Source organism: Papio anubis, chromosome 2, assembly GCF_008728515.1.
Source record: "Papio anubis isolate 15944 chromosome 2, Panubis1.0, whole genome shotgun sequence".
Taxonomy (NCBI): Eukaryota; Metazoa; Chordata; class Mammalia; order Primates; family Cercopithecidae; genus Papio; species Papio anubis.
Genome location: NC_044977.1, coordinates 45,659,155 through 45,681,315, shown reverse-complemented (window position 1 = coordinate 45,681,315; position 22,161 = coordinate 45,659,155). Strand labels below are relative to the sequence as shown.

Here is a 22,161-nt window from a genome sequence, read left to right as displayed (position 1 = left end):
TCCAGTCATCCAGTTTGTGCCTTCTCATGTTTAAACTTTAAATAGATTAAACAGGAGAGTTTAATCCACTTACATTTAACCTGCTAACTAATAAATAAAGATTTATTTCTGCCATTTTTTTTCTGCATGTCCTATTTTTTTGTTCCTCGGTTTCTCTATACTGTTCTTTTTTGTATTTGGTAATTTTTTTGCAGTGTATCACTTTGATTTCCTTGTTTCTTTTACTGTATGTTTTTAGTTATTTCTGGGTTGTTACTTGGGAATTACAATTAACATCTTAAATTTATAACAAGGTAGTTTGAATAATATCAACCCAGCTTCAATTGTATACAAACACTCTCATTCTATACATCTCTTTTCTTTCCCCTTTTTAGTATTACTGTCACAGTATACATTTTTATACATTGTATATCCATTAATATATATTTAAAATTATTGTTTTATACACTTGCCTATTGTCATATAGGAAAAAGAGAGAAGTTACAACCCCAATAAAATATGATAATATGGACTTTCATACTTACCTATGTAGTGGCCTTTATCTGTGTTCTTTATTTTTAATTGTGTCATCAATTTACTGTGTGTATACTTTTATCTCAACCTGAAAGACTCTTTTCAGCATTTCTTCTAGGGCAGGTCTACTGGTAATGAATTTCTTCAGCTTTTGTTTCTATAGAAATATTTTTTTTATTATTATTATACTTTAAGTTCTAGGGTACATGTGCACAACATGCAGGTTTGTTACATATGTATACATGTGCCATGTTGGTGTGCTGCACCCATTAACTCGTCATTTACGTTAGGTATATCTCCTAATATACCTTCCACCCTCCCCGCTCCCCACAATAGGACTGGGTATGTGATGTTCCCCTTCCTGTGTCCAAGTGATCTCATTGTTCAGTTCCCACCTATGAGTGAGAACATGCGGTATTTGGTTTTCTGTTCTTGCGATAGTTTGCTGAGAATGATGGTTTCCAGCTGCATCCATGTCCCTACAAAGGACACGAACTCATCCTTTTTTATGGCTGAATAGTATTCCTTGGTGTATTTGTGCCACATTTTCTTAATCCAGTCTGTCACTGATGGACATTTGAGTTGATTCCAAGACTTTGCTATTGTGAATAGTGCCGCAATAAACATACGTGTGCATGTGTCTTTATAGCAGCATGACTTATAATCCTTTGGGTATATCCCCAGTAATGGGATGGCTGGGTCAAATGGTATTTCTAGTTCTAGATCCTTGAGGAATTGCCACACTGTTTTCCACAATGGTTGAACTAGATCTTAATTTATCTTTCATTCTTGAAAGATAGTTTTGATGGATACAGAATTCTTGGTTACCATTTTCCCCCAGAACTTTTAATATCCAACTGCTTTCTGACCTTAAAGGTATTTTATTGGAAGTCAGTTTTTAACCTTATCAAAGATCTCTTCTATATAACAAGCCATTTCTCTCTTGCTACTCTCCAAATTATTTCTTTTTCTCTGGATTTCAGCAAGCTAGGTGTAATGTGCCTTGGTGTGGATCTCTGAGTGTATCCTGCTTGGACTGCATTCAATGTACATCTTAGATGTGTATATTAATTTCTTTCCTCATGTTTGGGAGCTTTGGGACCATTATTTCTTCAAATAAATATTTAGAGAAACCTTTTTCTCTTTTTCTCTCTGGAGCTCCTGTGAGTATGTTGGTATGTTTCATGGTATCCTATAAATCCTTCAGGCTCTTTTCATTTTTCTTCACTCTTTTTTCTTTCTGCTTCTCAGACTGATTAATTTCAAGTTTGCTCATCTTTCCTTCAGCCTGCTCAAAACTACTGTTAAACCCCTTCAGTGAGTTTTTTGTTTGTTTGTTTCAGTTATTGTACTTGCCAGCCCAAGAGTTTCTGTTGGACTTGTTATTATAGTTTCTGTCACTTTATTCTCATTTTGTTTGTACATCATTTTCTTGATTTCCTTTAGTTTTTCATCCATAATTTCCTTTAGTTCATTGAACATATTTAAGGCATTTGACATAATGTCTTTAACCAATAGTTCCAATATCTGATCTTCCTCGTGGATACCTTCTTCAAATTCTTTTTTGTTCCTGTGAATGGACTCTTCTTTCCTAATTCTTCATATGTTTTGTAGATCTTTCTTGATCATAACTGGACATTTTGAGTGTTATGTTGTGGTAATTCTGGAAATATATTTCTCCCACTCATTAGGGATTATTGAATCTTCCTTGTTGAGGGCTAGAACCATCTGTTTGTGACTTTTCCAAATTATTTTTGCAAGGTGTGTTCCTTATTGTGTGTTGTCACTGAACTTTCTGTTCCATTGTTCCTGCAGTCAGCCAGTGACCTGACAAAGATTTCCATAAATGTCTGGCTACCAAAGTGGAGGGAAAGTATTGCGTTTTATAATCTCCTGGAAGCTACTTCAGCCTATGAGGGTTGAAACAGTGACTGCCAGCCTTTGTGATAGCCTGTCAGCAATCAAAAGGAGTATCAGTGCTCAGGACACAGTGCTGATGGTCAGAGGACAAGGTCCTTATTGCCCACCCTGGCTTCAGCAAGCTGCGCCTGGAATATGACCCAGCCCTGCTTCAACTTTTTGTGGCAGAGGTGGGAGGTGAGGGGTGGCAACCAATATCTTATGAGAGGCTGAAATTCACTGAAATTGGTTGACATTTACCAGCTTCTTCACCAGTCTTTCTCCTTGGTGCTGAAAGCATTTGACTAGACCCCAGAGTTCCAACATGTTTGATTCATGTAAGTTCCATGGTTATTTAGGTAAGGGGATACATTTTTGGAGCTTCCTGTTCTGCCATCTGCTGTCTAGAGATAGGCTTTTATTTCTTTTGGATAAATACTTAAGGGTGAAGTGGGAAGTATGTTTAATTCTTTAGAAACTGCTAAACTGCTTTCCAAAGTGGTAGTACTATTTACATCCCCACCAGCAGTGTGTGCAAGCTCCAGTTGCTCAGGGTACTACATCCTTCCCAATAGTGGGAATGGTCAGGCTTTTAAATTTTAGACATTCTAATAAATATGAAGCTATATTCTACTGTGGTTTTAATTTGCATTTCCGCAGTGCCTAATGATGTTGATTGTCTTGTCATATTCTTATTTGCCTTCCTTATTCCATATTTCTCCTTTTGAGAGGCATCTGTTCAATCTTTTGCTCATTTTTAATTAGGTTGTTTGCTTTCTTACTATTGAGTTTTGAGGGTTCTGTATATATTCTGAATACAAGTCCTTTATCAGATAATGTGATGTGGAAACATTTTCTTCCAATCTGTGGCTTATGTTTTCATTCTTTTAACAGGGTTTTTTGGAGATTATTATTAATCTACTAATTATTGTTATTATTAGATGGGTCATCGTATTTAATCATCACAAAATAGCAGAGAGTCTATTATTATTTCTGTTTTACAGGTGAAGAAATTAAGGCTTAGAGGAGTTAGTCATTTGCCCAAGGTCACAAATTAGAAAGTAATGGAGTGAGAATTTGAATGCAGGACCATCCGAGTCCACAGCCTGAGCCCTTCTCCCCAGTTCTGGGCTCATGGCTACCCCGTAGTGCTGGGATGGAGCCTCTCTGGGGTGTTTGGCCCCACTGCCCCTGCTGCTAGCGATGCAGGCCTGCCGAGCCCCTCCTGTGTCCCTATCTTTCCATCTCCTTCCTCCAGGCTGGTGGAGGAAGTGAAGGAGCTGTGTGATGGCCTGGAGTTAGAAAATGAAGATGTGTACATGGCAACCACCTTTGGGGACTTCATCCAGCTGTTAGTGAGGAAGCTGCGAGGGGATGATGAGGAGGGCGAGTGCAGCATTGACTACGTGAGTGCTGGGCCCTCCCTGCGGCAGGCCCTGCAGAGCCCTCAGGCAGCTGCATCTATGACTACATAAGACAAGAGGGGAAACCTGGGCATTCAGAAAGCCAGGGCCCCAGGAGCCCACCCTTCAGTTTCCCACACTCTCCCTGCACCCAGGATAGCCGGGGGATGTCAGTACAGTGGGGCCAACTCCCAGAGGATGTTGCTGTCTGATGCTCAGGACATGGGCCAAACTCTGAGTCCCAAGGCATGTGATCAAGATATTAAGAAGAGACTTTTAGTTCCCAGTAAGGAAACAAATAATCCTTACATTCAACTTGTGTGTATGGAAGTGTGATCAGTAATTGAAAATCTATTCTTTAAAGAAATTAAGAAATCTTCCCTGAGCTATCTTGGTAGACTGCCAACTCCCATAAGAATGGGCTTTGGCGTAGTTAGTTTGGCGGGTAGATTGGAACAAAAGTGGGTGAAGAAAGTACAGGGGGCCAAGGTGGACCCCAGAGTGTCCTTGGGATTGAGGACAAATGACTGATGAACAGATTTCAGGAAGAGGATGGCATCCCAGAGGTGCCTGCGTTCAGGCAGAAATTGCCAATCCACGGGGATGTGAGTGGTGGGGGCTGCCAAGGGCCTCACTACCCACTGGCATTTCTTCTGTCTGAGAGTCCTCTTAGCCCATCCTGAGGAGGCTGAGGAACCAGCCCAAGGCGGCACAAGGAGTAGGTGGAAGCGCAGGGCTCCCACCAGGCAGTCTGGCCTCAGAGCCTGTCCTTCATCTCTCTCCTGCTCAGCTGTTACCCACATGCAGCTCTGAAGCCCCAGGAGGCCCCTGGGCAGTGCATGTGTGTGGCTGTGTGGTCCTCTGTGTATGCCTCCTGTGCCTGTCAGTGGGTTTGTGCTTGTCAGTGGGGCCTTTCTTTCAGGTGGAAATGGCAGTGAACAAGCGCACCCTCCACATGCCCCACCAGCTGTTCATCGGGGGGGCGTTCGTGGATGCCGATGGCGCCAAGACCTATGAGACCATCAATCCCACCGATGGAAGTGTGAGTGCAGGCCCAGCGCCCCTTCTCCACATTCCCCAGCCTCCCTGTCCTTCCTTCCCTGCCCCCACTGGCCTCTCGGGGTCCTGACCCTGAGAGCCTCTGCTTGGACGTGTGCCTTTGAGAGGGATGGGAAAGGATGCCAGTTCATTTCCAACCAACCCTACTGCAGTGGAGTAGAGAGGAGGTGCAGGGTGGTAGTGGGAGGCAGGAGGGCTCAGAAGGGTCTTGCACCTGCTTCAGAGACTGGGAGCAGAATTCCTCCTACCCCAAGGAAGAAATTAGGCCACTGCCACACCTCCACACTTCAGCAGTAGCCCCAGTGTGAGAACTACCTTGTCTGATACTTGAGCCCTCCACCATTAGGACATTCTTCCTCAACTTGAGTCCCGTGTTTGCCGCTCTCTCTTGACTGTGACCTTGTGGCATCATGAACCAAAGCACGCCTATGGTAGATACACACATGAGCATATCTGAAACACAGGTTTCAAAGCCGGGCTTGCTCTTATGACTGCACACTGATATTTTTCCATCCTGTCCATCCTATAGAATCAGCTGAGTCCTTGCAGAAGACAGAGAGCACACTCAACATGAGTCATTTGAGGGGAGTTAATGAAAGACGCATCTGCAAAGGGAGAGGGAGGGGGTAGGGACACAGGCAGGACAGTGCAGTACCCTTGGGATGGAGCATCAGGAGGGGCTGAGGATGGGGCCTTGGCAGAAGGGGCATGGCTGTCTGTAGTGGCAGATAGGAGGCAATGGCTTTGCCCTCCCACCCCAGAACCCCACTGGCTCCCCTCACCACACCCAGCAGGCACCGAGGTGAGGGAACCTGCACGGATGGCACACTCAGAGCAGGAACAGGGTCAGGACCCTGGGGTGTAGACACACAAACAGTCCTCTCCCAGGCCCCCATCTTCCCTTCCTGTATAAGCCCTCCCAGGGCTGCCCTTTGGCCATGCTTCACCTCCACACCTGCCCATGTGGCTGGGGGCCACCTCAGTGGGGCCCCAGGAGGAGGCCAGGGAGGCGGGCAGGGGTGTCTGTGTGCAACTGGCTGAAAGAGAACTGGTCATGGCTTTGCTTCCACTATAGGTCATCTGCCGGGTATCCCTGGCCCAAGTCACTGACGTCGACAAGGCAGTGGCCGCAGCCAAGGATGCCTTTGAGAATGGACGGTGGGGGAAGATCAGCGCACGGGACCGGGGCCGGCTGCTGTACAGGTGGGAGCCCAACATGCACCTGCCAGCCACTGCCACCATCAGCTTCCGAGAAGGGGGTAGTGGGGGCCCTTTCTGTAGAGGCCCCTTTACCTGCCAGGAGGAGCTGGGTCCTGGGGAGGCCATGGGACCGAGGCCATCAGATAGACCAGGCTGGGGCTCCTTGCCTGAGGCTCAGAAAAGGCTTCTCAGAGGAAGGGATGGGAGAAACAGGAGGCATTTCAGAAGAGTGGCCTCGGGAGGTGCCTGCTGGAGGTGAGGAGGTGCGGAAGCCAAGGGCTGCTTCCAAAGTAGGCACAGAGTGGGCCTCTGAGGCAGGCAAAGCACTTCCCTCGCCAGCCTGGGCTGGAGGGGACTTAGCTCCTGCACGCAGAAGACAGCAAGGGCCAGAGAGGGGCTGGCCTGGTCTCTGCTTGCTCAGCCTGGCTCTGACTGCTGGAATCTACAGGTCTCACATTTTCTTTATTTAAAAAAAAAAAAAAATTAAGCCAGAGAGAAAGGGGCCTTCTCTCTTTAGTTCCAGTTCAGACATCATAGGCAAAAGGACTTATGATGACTTTAGCTTATGACCACAGAGTGAGAGGGAGGCTCGGAAGAGAGGTGCTGCGCCCCTGGAACCACAGGGCCTGGCGGGAAGGAGCAGTCACCCTCACAGAGGTGGGGTGATGTTCCTGGAAGAAGGGAGGGTGCGGCCAGATGAGCCGAGAGCACAGGCGTCTCGGGGCCTGGCTCTTTCCTGAGGTCCTGGGAACCTCTAGGGATGTGAAGCCGGGTTATGGCGTGGTCCCAGTGAGGCTTCTCACCTGGCAGGAGAGACCCTGCCTTGGCCTTGCAGTCAGAATGGCTTCTGTTTCTAGTATACTCCAGAGGCCATAAGAGCCGGGACAGCCCAGCAGCAGGAAACGAGAGAGAAGAGTTGCAAGAACATGGTTTGCAAAACCTAATGGAGGTTAAGGTTGGGGCGGGGAGGGCTGTGGGAGCCAGGCATGCCCAGATTTTCGTAGGTTCCAGCCCCGTTTGCAAGCCCCTCAATTCTAGAAAGGCACTGGTCATGCCAAGCAGTCCCTAGAGCTCCTGGAGGTCAGGCAGAGCTGTGAAACAGGCACGCCAGGTGGTGGGAGAACTTCTGGCCTGGGCCCCGCATGCTTTTAGTGGACTGCGTGGCCAACAGCGCACGTGGGGTCCCTCCCTGGGCCTCTGCTGCCATCTGGTGGTTTGTGTCATAAGAGATCCTACTCACCCACAATGACAGTGAGGGGGGCACCCTGGGCAGCTGTAAGTGGACCCGTTCCTGCCCTGTGCAAACTCTCAGGCCCCGTGCAGACCTGGGAGTGTCCATTACTGGTTCTGCCTCAGCTCAGCACAACAGAGGCTGGGTCTAGGTGTCCTGGAGGGGGCAGAACAGGAGCTCCCAGATAAATGGCCGCAGAGCACCCTGTCAGGGTGGCGGGACCACCGTTGGTGTTAGGGAACACGAAATTCACTGCAGGGATCAGACATTACACAATTGTGGAAGCTGGGAAGAAGGATCCAGAGGGAGAGTTAGACAAGGTTCCTAGGCAGTCCCCTGAATTCCTGGTGGACAGGATAGAACCTCCAGGGAGTAGGAGCAGCTGTATCCAACTGCCAAGTGGGGTCACAAAGAGCTCTTGGGAAAGACCATGGGGAGCTGCTGGCTCTGCCCAGATACCACTGTGGTCCATGGTCGAGAATCTGACGGTGGTCCAGGCTGCTGGTGGTCAGTAGGGCTGGCTGAGCCTGCTGGGCACCCCTGCATCTGCCCTGCAGACCTTCAGAGGGAGATGGCGGCAGCTTCACTTCTCCTGCACTGCTACCCTGGCACCCAGGGACCGGGCTCTGGGGAGTATGGGTGCCAGGGTGTCAATTCAGCAGCCTAACTGAGCTGACAATAGAATAGTCCTGCAAGGCAGCCTCTCAGAGCTTCCCGAATAGTGCACTCGGGTGATGGCTACTTTAGAAAGAGTGTCCTGGGAACTGGATTGATGACACAGCCATGTCATACACAGGTGGAATTGTCTAGAAATGTGGGGGATTAAAGGGATTGGGGCTGATGAAGGAGAAGGATGTGAGCACGGGAGGCATGGCATACCACAAGCTTTAGTAGGCTGCGGGTTGGGCAGGATTGCGGAAGATGAGCAGTGAGACTGTCCTGAGGCTGCCATGTGGGCTTCCATGTCCAGGTGACAACACAGAATGATGCAGCGGGAGCCTCTGGGTCTGAGGGCTGCTAAGGGCAGTAGCAGCTTTCACCTTATCACCACAAGGCCCTGTTTTATCAATGGGCAACAGCTGCTACTTGAAGTTCCTCCGGGTGTGCAAAGCAGCAGGCCCTAAATGGCTAAAAACATACCTGTTTGGGCTACTTTAAGCCTAACTGGGAGTGGGAAAATTTGAGTTTGGTGCCAGCAGGCTTTGGAGCAAATGTGTCTCATTTATATAACAAAGAGGCAGCTCCTCTGTCCTCGCAGCTGGGGAGCCCAGTCCTCTAATGGCCGCTAGATGGTGTTTCTACTTTTTTCCGTACCAATCGGTTTTTCTCAGAAACCGATTTACACATGGGCTCTTCTTGCCCAGGGTGGCCTCACTCAGTTAGTTTTATGCAGCAAACCTGAGCTGCATAAAACTAGCATAAAACTAGCCCAGCAAAACTGGGCACATGCTTCCCGCGTGCCCCGTGCTGTGCTGGAGCTGGGCGCTGCAGAGAGCAGGGAACTAGATAATGCCGTGCCTCCTGGAGCCTGGATTCCGGTGGGCAGGCAAATTGTGATGAAATTATCATCTACGTGAATGTCTGTTACAAACTGTAGTGGTGGGGGAGTGAAGAAAGGCAGAGGAGGTTATCAGAGGACGTGACAGGGAGCTCTGATCAGTCAGAACGTGGGTGGGGATTCGGGTCGGCTTCCCAGAGGGTACGGCATTTGAGTCCGTGTCTGAAGCAAGTACAGAAGGCTGGGAGGAGAAACAGGAGTGTGGAAAGAGGGTCCAGATGTGCAACACAGCCCCCCAAAAGCCCCAAGGCCGGAGGCCTGACTGACCTGAGCACCTGGAAGAGGCAGATGTGAGGAGGAGGAGGGAGGCAGAGGGGCTCGGCTCTCGCGGCCCCAGAATGAAATGGAAACAGGGCGGGGAGCTGCTCGGCCAGGCACAGAGTTGCAGATGCATCCTGAGTGGCAGGGACAGCTGCCACCGGTCCTGGTGGGTGGAGGCAGGCGAGGACCGGAGCAGGCCTGGGGTGCATGTGGGCTTTGTGGTGCCTGTGTGCAGAGGGGAGCAGTGTGGGAAACAGCTGGCAGGCTTTGATCCCACACTCGCCTCTGGGCCTGAGCTGCCCTGTCTGCAAGGCTGAGTTTGCTCTGGGCCTGTGGTCTCCACTTTCCCTGTCCACCCTCCCCCTAGGGGACGAGAGGGGCACCCTCGTAACTCCCAGGCTGCCCAGAGCTGCACATCCATCAGAATCAAGGGACGGCAACCCGACCTTGGCATGCTCAGACTGGAGCCGGTCTGTGTAAAAGCGCCAGCCCCGCCGTTGCTCCCTAGTCAGTCCTCCTGTGATGGGGCTAGGGCCACCTCTCCACCTCTGGAGACGCCAGCCTCAGGAGCACGCCCCCACCACCTTGGTTTATTGGTGCTGGAAAGGCAGACGGGCTTTCTCCTGGTTCAAGCTTTCTGAAGACAGGAAGGGCGTCCTCTTGGGCCATAACCCCTTTGCTGTCTGCAGCAAGTAAGTGAATGCCTCTGTAGGGTAATTTCAGAGGAACAGGATAAAGTAGTGGATCCACAGATATTTCAGGAAGGAAGGGAGGGAAGAGCAAGGAAAGGAGAGAGGGACAGAGGGTGTCATCCTCACAGCCACCCAGTGGAGTAAATGGTGCTGGCCCATTGCATGGATCAGAAACAGAGGTCCTCACATCTGAGAGTGGCAGATCTGGGGTGGAGGGCAGGGCCCCAGCTCCTTGAAGAAGGGCTTGTGAGGGCAGACGAGGCCGTGCCAGGCCTGAGCCCACCTCCCGCCTCCCCTCACCCTGGCCAGGTTGGCAGATCTCATGGAGCAGCACCAGGAGGAGCTGGCCACCATTGAGGCCCTGGATGCGGGTGCCGTCTACACGCTGGCCCTGAAGACCCACGTGGGCATGTCCATCCAGACCTTCCGCTACTTTGCCGGCTGGTGCGACAAGATCCAGGTGGGGCCCAGGCTCCCACCAGTGTGAGCACACACAGACTGGCCCAGCCGTATAGGGGAACTCCGAGGGCAGCACAGTAGTCTGCATGCTGCACAGCAAATGACCACAGCTGGTGGCTTGGAACAACACCTGTTTATTAGCTTGTGGTTCTGCTGGTGGGAATTCCAGGAAGGCTGGGCTGGGTTCCATGCTGAGGTCTCACAAGGCCAAAGCTAAGGCGCTGGCTGGACTGGGCCTTATCTGGAGGCTCTGGGGCAGAACCTATATCCGGGAGAGTTCTGGTGTTGATAGAGTTCAGTTCCATGTGGTTGCAGGGCTGAGGGTGCAGGTCCTTCCTGGCTTCAGGTCCCTGCCCAAGGCACTCTATCTCCCAGCGGCAGCAGGTCACTGTCAGGCTTGGGATCCCTGTGGCACTCTCTTCTGCCTGCTTTGCTGGGGGCTTCTGCAGTTATTCTGGGTTCATGGGCACCATGTCCCTGCCCTAAGGTCAACAGGGACAGTCAACACCATCACAGGAGGGAGTGCTCACCATATCTTCAGGCCCCTGCCATCAGTTGTGGAACCTGAGGGCCATTTGTAGAGGCTCCCTGGGGAGACTCACCCCTGCAGACTCACCTCTGCCAGATCTGGGCTCCATGGTTCCTCCTCTCCACCAGGGCATGACAGCGACAAGGGAGGTGGGCTGCTTGGTTACCACCCCCACTCTGCTGCCGTGTAGCTTCTGGCTGCAGCTGGCCCCGGGCCTGGGCCTCCTACACAGGCTCAACTGCTTAGAGCTGCAGGGAGGGGGGCACCCGGCAACGCCCCCACCCTCACCCTTTCTTTCTCCAATGCCAAAGCTAGAGGCTTTGCTGGTACCAGGACCAGTTTCCACCCAAAGGCTCTGCCTGCCAGGCTCAGGGTGGAGCAAACACCTTGCCCCTCCGGCTGCCCTCCTGCTTGTCTCTCAAGCCTCAGGTCACACCTAAGCTGGTGGCTTTGACTTCCTCCTGGAGCCACTGGGGGAGACTGGTCGCCCAGAGGGGAAGGGGTGCGGACCCTGGGCCCCTGGGTGACTGCCCCGTTCCTCTTCCAGGGCTCCACCATCCCCATCAACCAGGCCAGACCCAACCGCAACTTGACCTTGACCAGGAAGGAGCCTGTCGGGTGAGTCCCTGCCCAGGGCGAGGTGCAGCCTCGCGGTGCTTTCCACGAAGTACACGGGGCTATAGCACACAGCCTGCGGGAGCTCACAGCACCCTGTGTGTATGTTTATCAAACAGCCATCCATGTGCTTCTAGAGCACCTGCTCCATACCAGGCATTGTTGTAAGGACTTGAGGACAATTGTATTTAATCCCCCAGTAACACTGGATCAGTCTGGTCCAAGGGTGGGAAACAAGAGTAAACCCAAAAAATGTCCAAAATGGGAATGGTGGTCAGTGTTCATAAAGATGAGGAACTCCTGCACAGCACTGAGGAACAGGAAGCATAGAACAAAGGAGGAACAGTCAGAGGATGAGAGCCGCTCAGCAGGAGGAGTGCAGACCCCGCCGGACGCCAAGCATGTAGGCACCGGGAAATGAACCTGGTGTGAGGCACCTCATCTCGCCACCCACTGGCCCCAGGGCAGGAGTGGGGAGAAAGGCTTGGAACACAGCCACAGGGTTCTGGGTTTACCCTGCCAGTGGAAACTGGGAAGTGACCACTCGAGGCCATACGTCCTGATTTGGCCCCAGTCCTGGTGAGAGTCACTCACATGCGTGCCTGAGGAGGCTCACCCAAGAGTGCATGGCCACTGTGCTTGGCTGGTGACAGCAAACACCAGAGTGGCAGGTGCTGGCGCAGCCCTGATCCATGATTTGCGCTGGGAACACGCATGCAACTGGACCTAGAGAGCCCCAGCCCTGGGTCCACCCTCACTGCGCCTGCACATGGTGCCAGAGGAGGGCCTGGCCAGGGTGACCCGGGAGCAGGGCCCAGCTGGCATCAGCACCACAGTCATTCCTGCCTGCTCTGTGCCCCTTACAGGGTAGGGGACCTCACAGCTGTGGACATGGCCAAAGGCCCCTCAGCTCCACCTGAATGTGAGAGTGTTTGCAAGGAGAACATGCTCCAATGTCCCTGTGTCACTGCCAGCTCATGCAGATGAACAATCAAGTCCTCAGGCACAGGCTGGAGGAGGCTCCTGTGGGAAAGTGGGCTGTGGACCAGGAAACCTCTCACTCCAGAGCCCCAGAGCGGAGCCAGGCTGCAGGTGGAGGCATCGCCTCCAGGGTCCCCACAGAGGACATCAGGCAATGTCTGCACATGATTTTGGTTGTCCCAACAGAGGAGGTGATACAGGACACCCCCCCCCAACAAAGAACTGCCCCACCCCAAATGTCAGTGGTGTGGAGACCGAGAAACCCTGCTATGGGGCAGTGGTCAGAGACCTTTGTCGTGCTTTGAGAGGGGCTGGGCTGGGCAGAGTGGGTCATGGCCCACCTGGGGCCACAGGTCAGAGCCACACTTGGGTCTGTGAGGCTGCCCACCCTCTCAGCTGCCAGCATGGGGTTGGGGGGTGTCCACCCCCATCAGACTGAGGAGGAAACAGACACTGTCACCCAGAAGCATCCCTGTGTCACCCTGTGAGTCTGGCCTTGGACCTGGGACTCTGAGCACCCGGTCAGCACCCCAGTGTGAACACATCCTGCCCTGGGGCCTGGTACAAGCAGCTCACACAGACCAGGGCTCGCCCAAAGGCAGGCAGGCAGGGCCACTGCTGACCACGCACCTGGCAGGCTGTGATTCTGGAACTAATGGTCTCTGCCTGGCAGGGAGGCCACCAGGACCTCTGGGCTTCACCCCTCCCCACCTTCACAGGGGACCTCGCCTCAGTGGGAATGTTCTGGAGCTGGAACCCAAGGTTGGAATCCCAGCTCCTCCCCTTTCTAGGGCAAGCTCCCAGCCTGTCTGTACTCAGTCTCCCCAACTGTCAAATGGTAATAAAACAGCCCTGTCCTCACTGAGTTGTTTTGATGGGTGAGTGTCAGGTGTCCAGGGCATGGTGTGCTGTGAAGGAGTTAGGAGGGCTAGATGAGGAAGCCATGCAGGGCCGGGCCTCCTGGGTGATGGGGCTAAGAGGAGAATTCTGTATGTGGTTCTGAGAAGGAGCAGAGTCCAGCTCTTTCGGATGTTCGTATTAGGAAATTCACAAGAGATTGTCACAGATCCACTCGGAATCCTCTGGTGGCTTCCCAGTGCCCTTGACATGGAATCAAACTCCTCGATTGACCTTGCAATCCGGGCCTGGTATCCTGGCCCCCTCCCCAGTCCACTGTGGTTGGCTGTGCTGGCCTCGCACATCCTGGGCCCTCCACACTCGTGCGCCGCTGAGCACTTGCACCTGTGTCCCACCTCCAGCCCTCACCAGCTGTCCTCCAGCTCTCATCTGTGATGCATCCCCGAGACCTCTGCTCCCAGCCTGCCCTCTCTAATCTATAACCCCATTTTATTATCTGTGTGACTATTCAGACTGATGCTGCCCTATGCCCATGCCTGTCATCATCCCAGCACACCTGCAGGGTCCCATACATAGTGCAGAATGACTGAGTGACCGGACCTAGAGAGCCCCAGCCCTGGGTCCACCCTCACTGGGCCTGCACGCGGTGCCAAAGGAGGGCCTGGCCAGGGTGAGGGGCTGCCCATCTCCTCCCCTGGCCAGTGCCACAGCAAACCCAGCAGTGAGGCTGTAGCTGCCTCATGGGGAGCCCTGTCCCCTCATGTCCTCAGCCGCATCCTGGCCCAACAGCCGCTGGAGATCCCTAGTGATCAGCGTTTCTTGGGGACACCAAGAAAGCTTGCTTGGTGTCCCCTGCCCAGGCCCCATGCTCCCAAGAGAGAGAAGGAACTCCACCCTCCACCCTCACCATCCACGCAGCTCCCCAGGAGCATCAGAGGGCAGAGGAGGGACAGGCTCAGGGGTGCACAGCAGGAGAATGGCCCCAAGGGAGGGAGGGACAGTCCTAAGACCCACGGGGTGGTTGTCCACTCAGTCCACTCAGTCTCCCACTAAGAAAGGCCACTAGGAATCAGAGGCAGTAAGGCCAATGAAGGTCGGTTCTCACAGCAACTGGGCAGGGAGGATTCACCTAGACCTGGGTCCCGCAGCCCTGCTCCTTTGACCCTGTGCCAGGGCCGGCTCTGCACACTCCGGTTCCAGGGTTTGGCCTTTCCCCTAACCAGTGAGTGTGGGAGTCAGCTCTGGCTGCTGTAGAAGGGACCACGAATCCAGGGCTTAATCAACGGAAACTTGTCTCATGATTCCGGGAGCTGGAAGTCTGAGGTCAGATGTGGGCAGAGCTGGTTCCACACGAGGGCTGTGAGAGTCTGTCCTGACCTCTCTCCTGGCCTCTGGTGGCTGCTGGCGACCTCTGGCCTTCCTTGGCTTGCAGGGAGCCCCCATCTCTGCCTCATGCCCTCTTGGCATTCCCACTGTGAGAGTCTGTCTCTCCATGTGGTGTTCTTTGTATGAGGACAGCATTCCAGCTGGATTGGGGGCCCACCCACCCCGGTGATACCACATGCTAATTAATTACAACGCAGCCATCTGGTCTCCAAGCAAGGGCATGCCCTTAGACTCTGGAGATTATGGCTTCAGCATACGAATTGGGGAGTGGGGGCACAATTCAGCGCATAACTGTGGGGCTTTTCTGATGTGTTTTCTTTTCCGAGCTCCCCTCAGCCCCCTTCAGTGTAACCAATGGCCTCACCCTGCTCCCTGGGAACACTCAGCAGCCCGTGCTGTGCTCCCAATCTCCTGGGTGCGTGTGGGGTGTGGGGTGGCTCCCCTACCCTCTCAGTGCCCCCCGCTGCTCCCCCATGATGCCTCACGTGGGTCCTGCCCACCATCTGGGTCTGACTAAGCAGCTGTCTTTTGGGGAAACACCCTGTGATGGTGGTGGGGTGGTGACAGCACGGCCCGTGGTCTGCGGGGCTCTGTGTGGATGTCCTCATCTAACTGTCCAGCATTCACCCAGAGTGGTGCTGTATGGGGCGAAGGCAGGGCCATGCAGGATTCATACCCGGCCAGTGTGCCAGCTGGTCCCTGGGACTCTGCGGCCTCCCCAGTGCCCACGGTGCTCTGAGTGTGAAATACCTGTGTCCAGCCAGAGGCTCGCTCTGGAACCCAGGGTGGTGCTGACACTGGGCACCATGGCTTCACACAGAGCACCCTGAAGTCATCAGTGCTGGCTTGCCCACTCTGTCTTCTCTTCTTGAGGACTGACACCTGGCTTCACACTCTGGAGGACCCTCTCCGGGCCCTCCTCACCCACCCCTGGTGACCCCTGACCCTCTTTAGGTCCCCCTGGCTTGTGTCCTCACCTGTGCCTGCTCGCCATCACCCTCTCTCATTGCCTGTGCCCCAGACAGTTCCACAGCTTCCATCAGAAACGGTCCAGTGTCCCATGCCATCCTGCCCTGCTAGGAAGAGGGGCTGCTGCCAGACCAATTCTTAATGTAGCATCTAGGACAGAAAGAGCAGGCGTGAGCTGCCTGTCAGAGGGACCTTGAGTGTCTCATCAGGAAGCCTGGTTTTGAGCGTGGATGTCAGGCCCTGGGTGAGGGGGAGGGAACTGGCAGGTCACTGTGGGCCTGGTGGTGAAGAGGGACAAAGGCCAACCTCTTTTGTGTGGCAGGGTTTGTGGCATCATCATCCCCTGGAACTATCCCCTGATGATGCTGTCCTGGAAGACAGCTGCCTGCCTGGCTGCCGGGAACACAGTGGTGATCAAGCCAGCTCAGGTGAGCGTGGGCTCACTCCAGACAGGGCCTGCGGGCCACAGAGAGGACCAGGAACCAACTCAGTAAGGGAGGAAGGGAAGGGCCTCTCTTGGCCACAGGGGCACTGGACAAAGGGTCCTGCTAATGCCAGCTGCTCTCCATGGCCCTGCTCTCAGTGGGCAGAGGTGTACGTGGCAGGCAGAACTCTCCAAAGCAGACTCTTTTGCAGCCACGGCTGCTTGAGGCCAGCTGGCTGTGCTGGAACTTGCAGCTGTTCGGGTGAGCAGAGGCAGGGATTTCTGCACCCTGGATTCACGGGGCAGAAACCAGGCCCCATGCTCTAAGACAGCCTGAGTAGTCTATCCCTAAAGATGGTGCCATGTCTCTTATGTGGCTTTTGAGACCAAAAGTCCTGGAGGGAAGCGAGGTGAGCGGTGGGATTCGTGGCCCCCATCCCTGCACAGAGAAGCTATGCAGTGTGGTGTCTGAGAGGTGTAGGTGGGGGAGTAGAGGCGGGATGTCAAGGGTCACCCAGGCATGCTGGGAAGGTCCTTGGAAGTGAGGACACCGCCAGTGAGCCTCAGTTTCTTCATCTGTACATTGGCAATGACAGCCTGCCCGCTGCCTGCCTCCCAGGATGGTGCATGACATGGCAGGGATGGTGTGCCCAGGAGGGCACACACTTGCCAGCTTCTTTGGGGTAATTTCACAGCAAGAGCATTGATGTAATGAAAAACAATAATGATGGCTGACATTGATAGTATTTACCCTGAGTCAGGCATGCCTCAAGCATTTCAACATGTATCACAAATTAGATAGTAATTTACATACATTTGCTTATTTAAGCATCACAGCAACCCTCTGAGGAGACCTTAACCTCTGGCTTTAGAAACTTATGCTGTGCAGAAGGGAACCCAGGCCTGGCCGGGGGCTGGAGCCCTGCCAGGAGGAGAAGCTAGGGCACCAGAGGTTGGCCCACCCTGATTCCCAGCTGGTGCTGTGGGCATGCCGGCTGGGCGGGCAGGGCCCCCTCTGGTGGCTTTCCTGGGGTCTTCCTGGTGCCACAGTCTGCAGCTACTCCTCCCTGCTTACTGCTGGGCTGCTGGGAGAGGAAGGCAGGGAGGGAAGGCAGAGCCCCACTTTCAAAAACCTGCTTACCCAGTCTCCTTTCCTGGCCCCACACCCAGGTGACCCCACTCACTGCCTTGAAGTTTGCAGAGCTGACATTGAAGGCTGGCATTCCCAAAGGTGTGGTCAACGTCCTTCCAGGATCTGGTAAGAGCCATGGTCAGGGGCAGGGCTAGGGCTTCCAGCAGCTGGAGATGCCATTGGGTAGAGCAGGCCCTACTGGATAGGGGCATGAGGGCAGAGCAGCCTGGGGAGAGCTCAGGCGGGGGCCAGCCTGTGGCAAAGGAGGCTGCTCCCATGGGGGAGAGCGCCTGCACTCTGGAAGGGTCTTCAGATGCCACAGCTGAATGTGTTCCATTGTGTGAGTGTGTGTGTGTGTGTGTGTATGTGTGTGTATGTGTGTGTCTGCGCGCCCTGGAGTAAAGTTGTTACTTGGGAGTTATCTGCCCTTGGAAGTTTGAGAGAATTTTTCTGTAGAACATTTCAGGCTTAGAGCATTTAGGGAGGTCATACATGAATTACTTTTTAAGTTTCTGTTGTGTTTAGTGGTCTGGTTTATGGAAAAGTCCCTTCTTATGCAGATTTTAAATGTATTAGCATGAAGTTGTATATAATAATCTCTCATAATTTTTATCTCCTTTTTGGATTTTCCTTTTGATTGTTATAATACATTCTTTATATTTTTCCTTTTTCTCTATCTTTTTAAGTTGATTAAATTGGTGAAAAGTTATTGCTTGTCTCCATCCTCCACCCTAAAAAAATCAAATACAGTTCCTCGATTTCCTTACCTTTTCCATTGCTATTTTTCTAGTTTCCCCCTGCTTTTATTGTTCTCTTCTGTGTTCTCCTGAGTGGTTCTTCTATTTTTTTTCTTTTGTAGCTTTTTGGGTTGAAAATTTAGTTCATTAATTTTTTTCTGGTTCAGATAAGGAAAGCATTTGAAAAAGTTTTGGTGATGACCAGGCACAGTGGCTCACGCCTGTAATCCCAGCACTTTGGGAGGCCGAGATGGGTGGATCACCTGAGGTCAGGAATTCAAGACCAGCCTGGCCAACATGGTGAAACCCCGTCTCTATTAAAAATACAAAAATTAGCTGGGCATGGTGGCAGGCGCTTGTAACCTCCGCTACTCTGGAGGCTGAGGCATGAGAATCACTTGAACCTGGGAGGTAGAGTTTGCAGTGATCTGAGATCGTGCCACTGTACTTCAGCCTGGGTGACAGAGCGAGACTCTGTCTCGAAAAAAAAAAAAGGTTTGATTATACCTCACACCTTGTGACTGACACTTTTATCATTATAAATGCCCCATTTATGTTTCATGATAGTTTTTGTGTTAAAGTCAGTTCTGTCTGTTATAAGTGTTACCACACTAGCTTTCAAATGGTTGCTGTTGACATGATATATATTTTTACATTCTTTTACTTTCAACCCGTTCATAGTTTTGAATCTAAAATGTGCCATATATAACATATAGTTGGATCTTGTTTTTTATCCAGTCTCATAATCTCTGCCTTTGACTGGAGACTTTACATTAATGTTAATATTGATACAGTGGGTTTACCGTTTTACTTTTCATTTTCTATGAGTCTGCTGTCTTTTTTCCCTCTGTTTCTCCTGCTGTACTACTTTCGTTTGCATTAAGTGAATATTTCCGAGCATAACATTTTAATGCTTTCAATAATTATTTTCAGCATACATTTGTAGTTATTTTCTTAGTGGTTATTCTAGGACTTATCACATACTTATCAAAATCAACTTCAGATTTATACGAACTTAATCCCAGTGAAATGTACAAATGTTACTTCTGGATGGGCCTATTATCTTCTCCCTGTTTGTGCCAGGATCACGTATTTTTGTACACATAGAACATCTATATATGTTGCAAACCCAGTAATACATTGCTACATATATTACTTTATATAATTTTACATCTACTAAAGAAGTTGAGAAAAGAAAGGAGAACAAGTCCCTATGTGCAGAGTCTATGTTATCTGACTCACAAGTTCTGGTCCTCTTCAGCTGGTCCTATGGACTTGAACTGCTATCTGGTGTCATTACCTTACTCCATTTAAGTTTTATTCTCATCTACTTCCTTTCTGCTTTTATTGTCCAATATATTACATTTCTATTTGTTACCCCACAATTATACTATTACATATATAATCATTTTATACAACTGCTTTTTAAATCAGTTAAGAGAAGAAAGCAAATAAAATATGCATTGATACTGTTTTTATAATTACCTAATTACCTTTACAGTGCTCCTTGCTTTTTCCTGTGGATTCTGACTACTGTCTGTAGTCACTTGCTTTTAGCTTGAAGAACTTCTTTTAGTATTTCCTATAAGGTGGGTCTGCTAACAACAGATTATCTCAGTTTTTGTTTATCTGGCAATATCCTTATTTGCCTCTACTTTTTGAAACACAGTATTGCTAGACATAAGATTCTGGGTTGACAGTCTTGTTCCTTCTTTGCACTTGTTCTGTCTTGCACTTTGAATACAGTCATGTGCTGTCTTCTCCGTCTGGCACACCTAGGGTAGATTCTTCCCCTTATGAGTGCTGTCTGGGTGGAGGAAGGGGCCACAGCATCTTAGCCATAGTCACCAAGAACTTAGCTTCTGCAACTGAGAGTTGGCGGAGAGGAGAGGCCTTGGTGGCCTGCACCCACTGGTGGATGCCAGTTTCCTTCGCTGGGAGCTGAGAGGGAAAGGAGCGCTGCCTTCCTGGCCACACCTGCGTGGAGTGGAGCTTCCCTCAAGGGGAGGGAGCAGACTGTGCCTTCAGTGTCGCAGACTTTCCCTGCCCGTACTGAGAGTCGGATTTTCTTGAAGAATGTTTTTCCATTTGTTGTATGCCCTTAGAAAAATTTCCAGGGAGTTTAAGTGGTTGTTTTTAGATCATCTTCACCAGGATAGTGGTTTCCCTGGGGAATTGACCGCAGGGCTCCTCAAGCTGGCCTTCCAGAAATGCACTCCTGCCTCATGCCTTTTGAGCAGGTTGTGTTCATGTTTTTATTATTGTTAAATATCATATAGTTGTAGTTTTGGTCTTCTCTCTAACACAGTAAGTAAAAAGAGATTTTAAAACAATTGCCAAGTTGTTTTTTGTCTAAAATTTAAAATTCTGTTCTTATATTTCTACTTGTATTATGTCATGATCAGAGACTATGGCCTGTATGTGAGTTTGCCAGGGCTGCTGTCACCAAGCACTGCAAATCGAGTGGCATAAACCACTGCAAGGCAGCGCCTCACAGCTCTGGAGGCTACGAGTCTGGATGGAAGGTGTTAGCAGGGCCATGCTCCATCTAAATTCTAGGGAAGAGTTCTTCTTTGGCTCCTCCTAGCTTGTAGAAGCATCATCCTGATCTGTGCTTTCATCTTGACATGGCATTTCTCTGAAGGTGTGGTGTCTATGCCCAAATCTCCCATTTTTATAAGAACACCAGTCATTTTGGATCAGGGCCCACCCCAGTGACGTCATCCTAACTAATTTTACCTGTACTGACTTCATCTCCAAATAAGGCCACATTGTGAGGTGCTGGGGGTTAGGATGGTGACCTATGAATTTCTAGTGAGTGGTTGGGGGAGGCACAGTCCAACACATAGCAGCTTGTAAAAATCCTGTTTTCTAAAATGGAGAAAGTCTGTGGTCTGATATATGATACCTTTTTGGAAATATTTCTTAAATAGCCTAAGAAAGTGTTATTATTTTTGTTACTATTATTATTATTACTAGTAAATAGACTTTATTTTAGAGCAGTTTTAGGTTGATAGCAAAATTGAGCAGAAAGTACAGAGTCCCTATATACTACCTGCCCCAACACAGACACAGCCCCCACTACTAATATCCAGCATCAGAGGGGTATGTTTGTTACCATCAATGACCTACATTGACACCTCATTATCCCCCAAAGTCCATAGCTTAGGGGTCACGCTTGGGTTGTACATTCTATGGGTTTTGACAACTGTGTAATGCCTTGCATCTACCATTAGAGTATAACACAGAGTAGTCTCACTGCCCTAAGAATATTCTGTGCTATATCTTTTATGTCTTCCTCTCTCTAATCCCTGGCAACCACTGGTCTTTTTCTTGTCTCCACCGTTATGCCTTTTCCAGAATGTCATGTAATTGCAATCATACGCAGACTTTTCATTTGGCTTCTTTCACTTAGTGATATGCATTTGAGGTTATTCCATGACTTCTTGTGACTTAATAGCTCATTTCTTTTTAGCACTGAATAATATCCCTTGTCTGATTCACATCAGTTATTTATCCATCCACTTTCTGAAAGACATCTTGGTTGCTTCCAAGCTTTGGCAATTCTGAATAAAGCTGCTGTAAACATGCGTGTGCAGGTTTTGGTGTGAGGACATAAGTTTTCAGCTCCTTTGGGTAAATACCAAGGAGCACAGTTGCTGAATCATATAGTAAGAGTGCATTTGGTTTTTAAACTGACTGCCAAACTGTCTTCCCAAGTGGCTGTGCCATTTTGCGTTCCCACAGCAATGACTGAGAGTTCCTGTTGTTCCACATCCGTGCCAGCATCTGGCGTCATCAGTGTTCTGGATTCTGGTTGTTTAGTAGCTGTTCAGTGGTATCTCATTGCTGTTTTAGTTTTTTATTCTCTAATGACAAATGACATTGAGCACTGTTTCATGGGCTTACTTGCCATCTGTCTATCTTCTTTGGTGATGTTTATTTCTGTCTTTTGCCCAGTTTTTAGTGGTTGTTTTCTTATTGTTGAGTTTTGAGAGTTCTTTGTATATTTTGGACATCAGTTCTTTAGCAGATACATATTTTTCAAATGTATTCTCCCCAAAACAGTGATTTAATGGGGAGTGGTGGAATGGAGTTAGTATCAAAATCACTGGTAGAGCTTTAACTGTGTATAGAGGGAGGATACAAGGGTCTTATTCCAAACCTGCCAAACTGGAACCTTCACAGGTGTGCCTGGGCATGTGAATTTTACAAGCCTGGAGGCAGGGGAGTGGTGGAAGATGAAGGGACTGGA

General features: G+C 50.5%; 1 protein-coding gene and 1 long non-coding RNA gene across 3 annotated transcripts in view; one reads left to right on the top strand and one right to left on the bottom strand.

The window, feature by feature from the left end:
* The window catches only part of ALDH1L1 (aldehyde dehydrogenase 1 family member L1), an 81,996-nt gene that overhangs the window by 44,016 nt on the left and 15,819 nt on the right, over positions 1-22,161 (top strand). For both annotated transcript variants that reach the window (XM_031663059.1, XM_031663058.1), the window contains exons 10-16: positions 3,671-3,818; positions 4,738-4,857; positions 5,950-6,077; positions 10,126-10,276; positions 11,352-11,422; positions 15,936-16,041; positions 17,208-17,295. In XM_031663059.1, coding sequence (XP_031518919.1) covers positions 3,671-3,818; positions 4,738-4,857; positions 5,950-6,077; positions 10,126-10,276; positions 11,352-11,422; positions 15,936-16,041; positions 17,208-17,295 — 812 coding nt within the window. The remainder of the gene's footprint in view (positions 1-3,670; positions 3,819-4,737; positions 4,858-5,949; positions 6,078-10,125; positions 10,277-11,351; positions 11,423-15,935; positions 16,042-17,207; positions 17,296-22,161) is intronic.
* Positions 10,400-20,620, bottom strand: LOC110742530. Its single transcript, XR_002520304.2, has 3 exons — positions 19,400-20,620; positions 15,622-15,763; positions 10,400-10,757 (listed from the first exon to the last, which is right to left on the bottom strand). It is a non-coding gene; the product is annotated as an uncharacterized LOC110742530 (long non-coding RNA).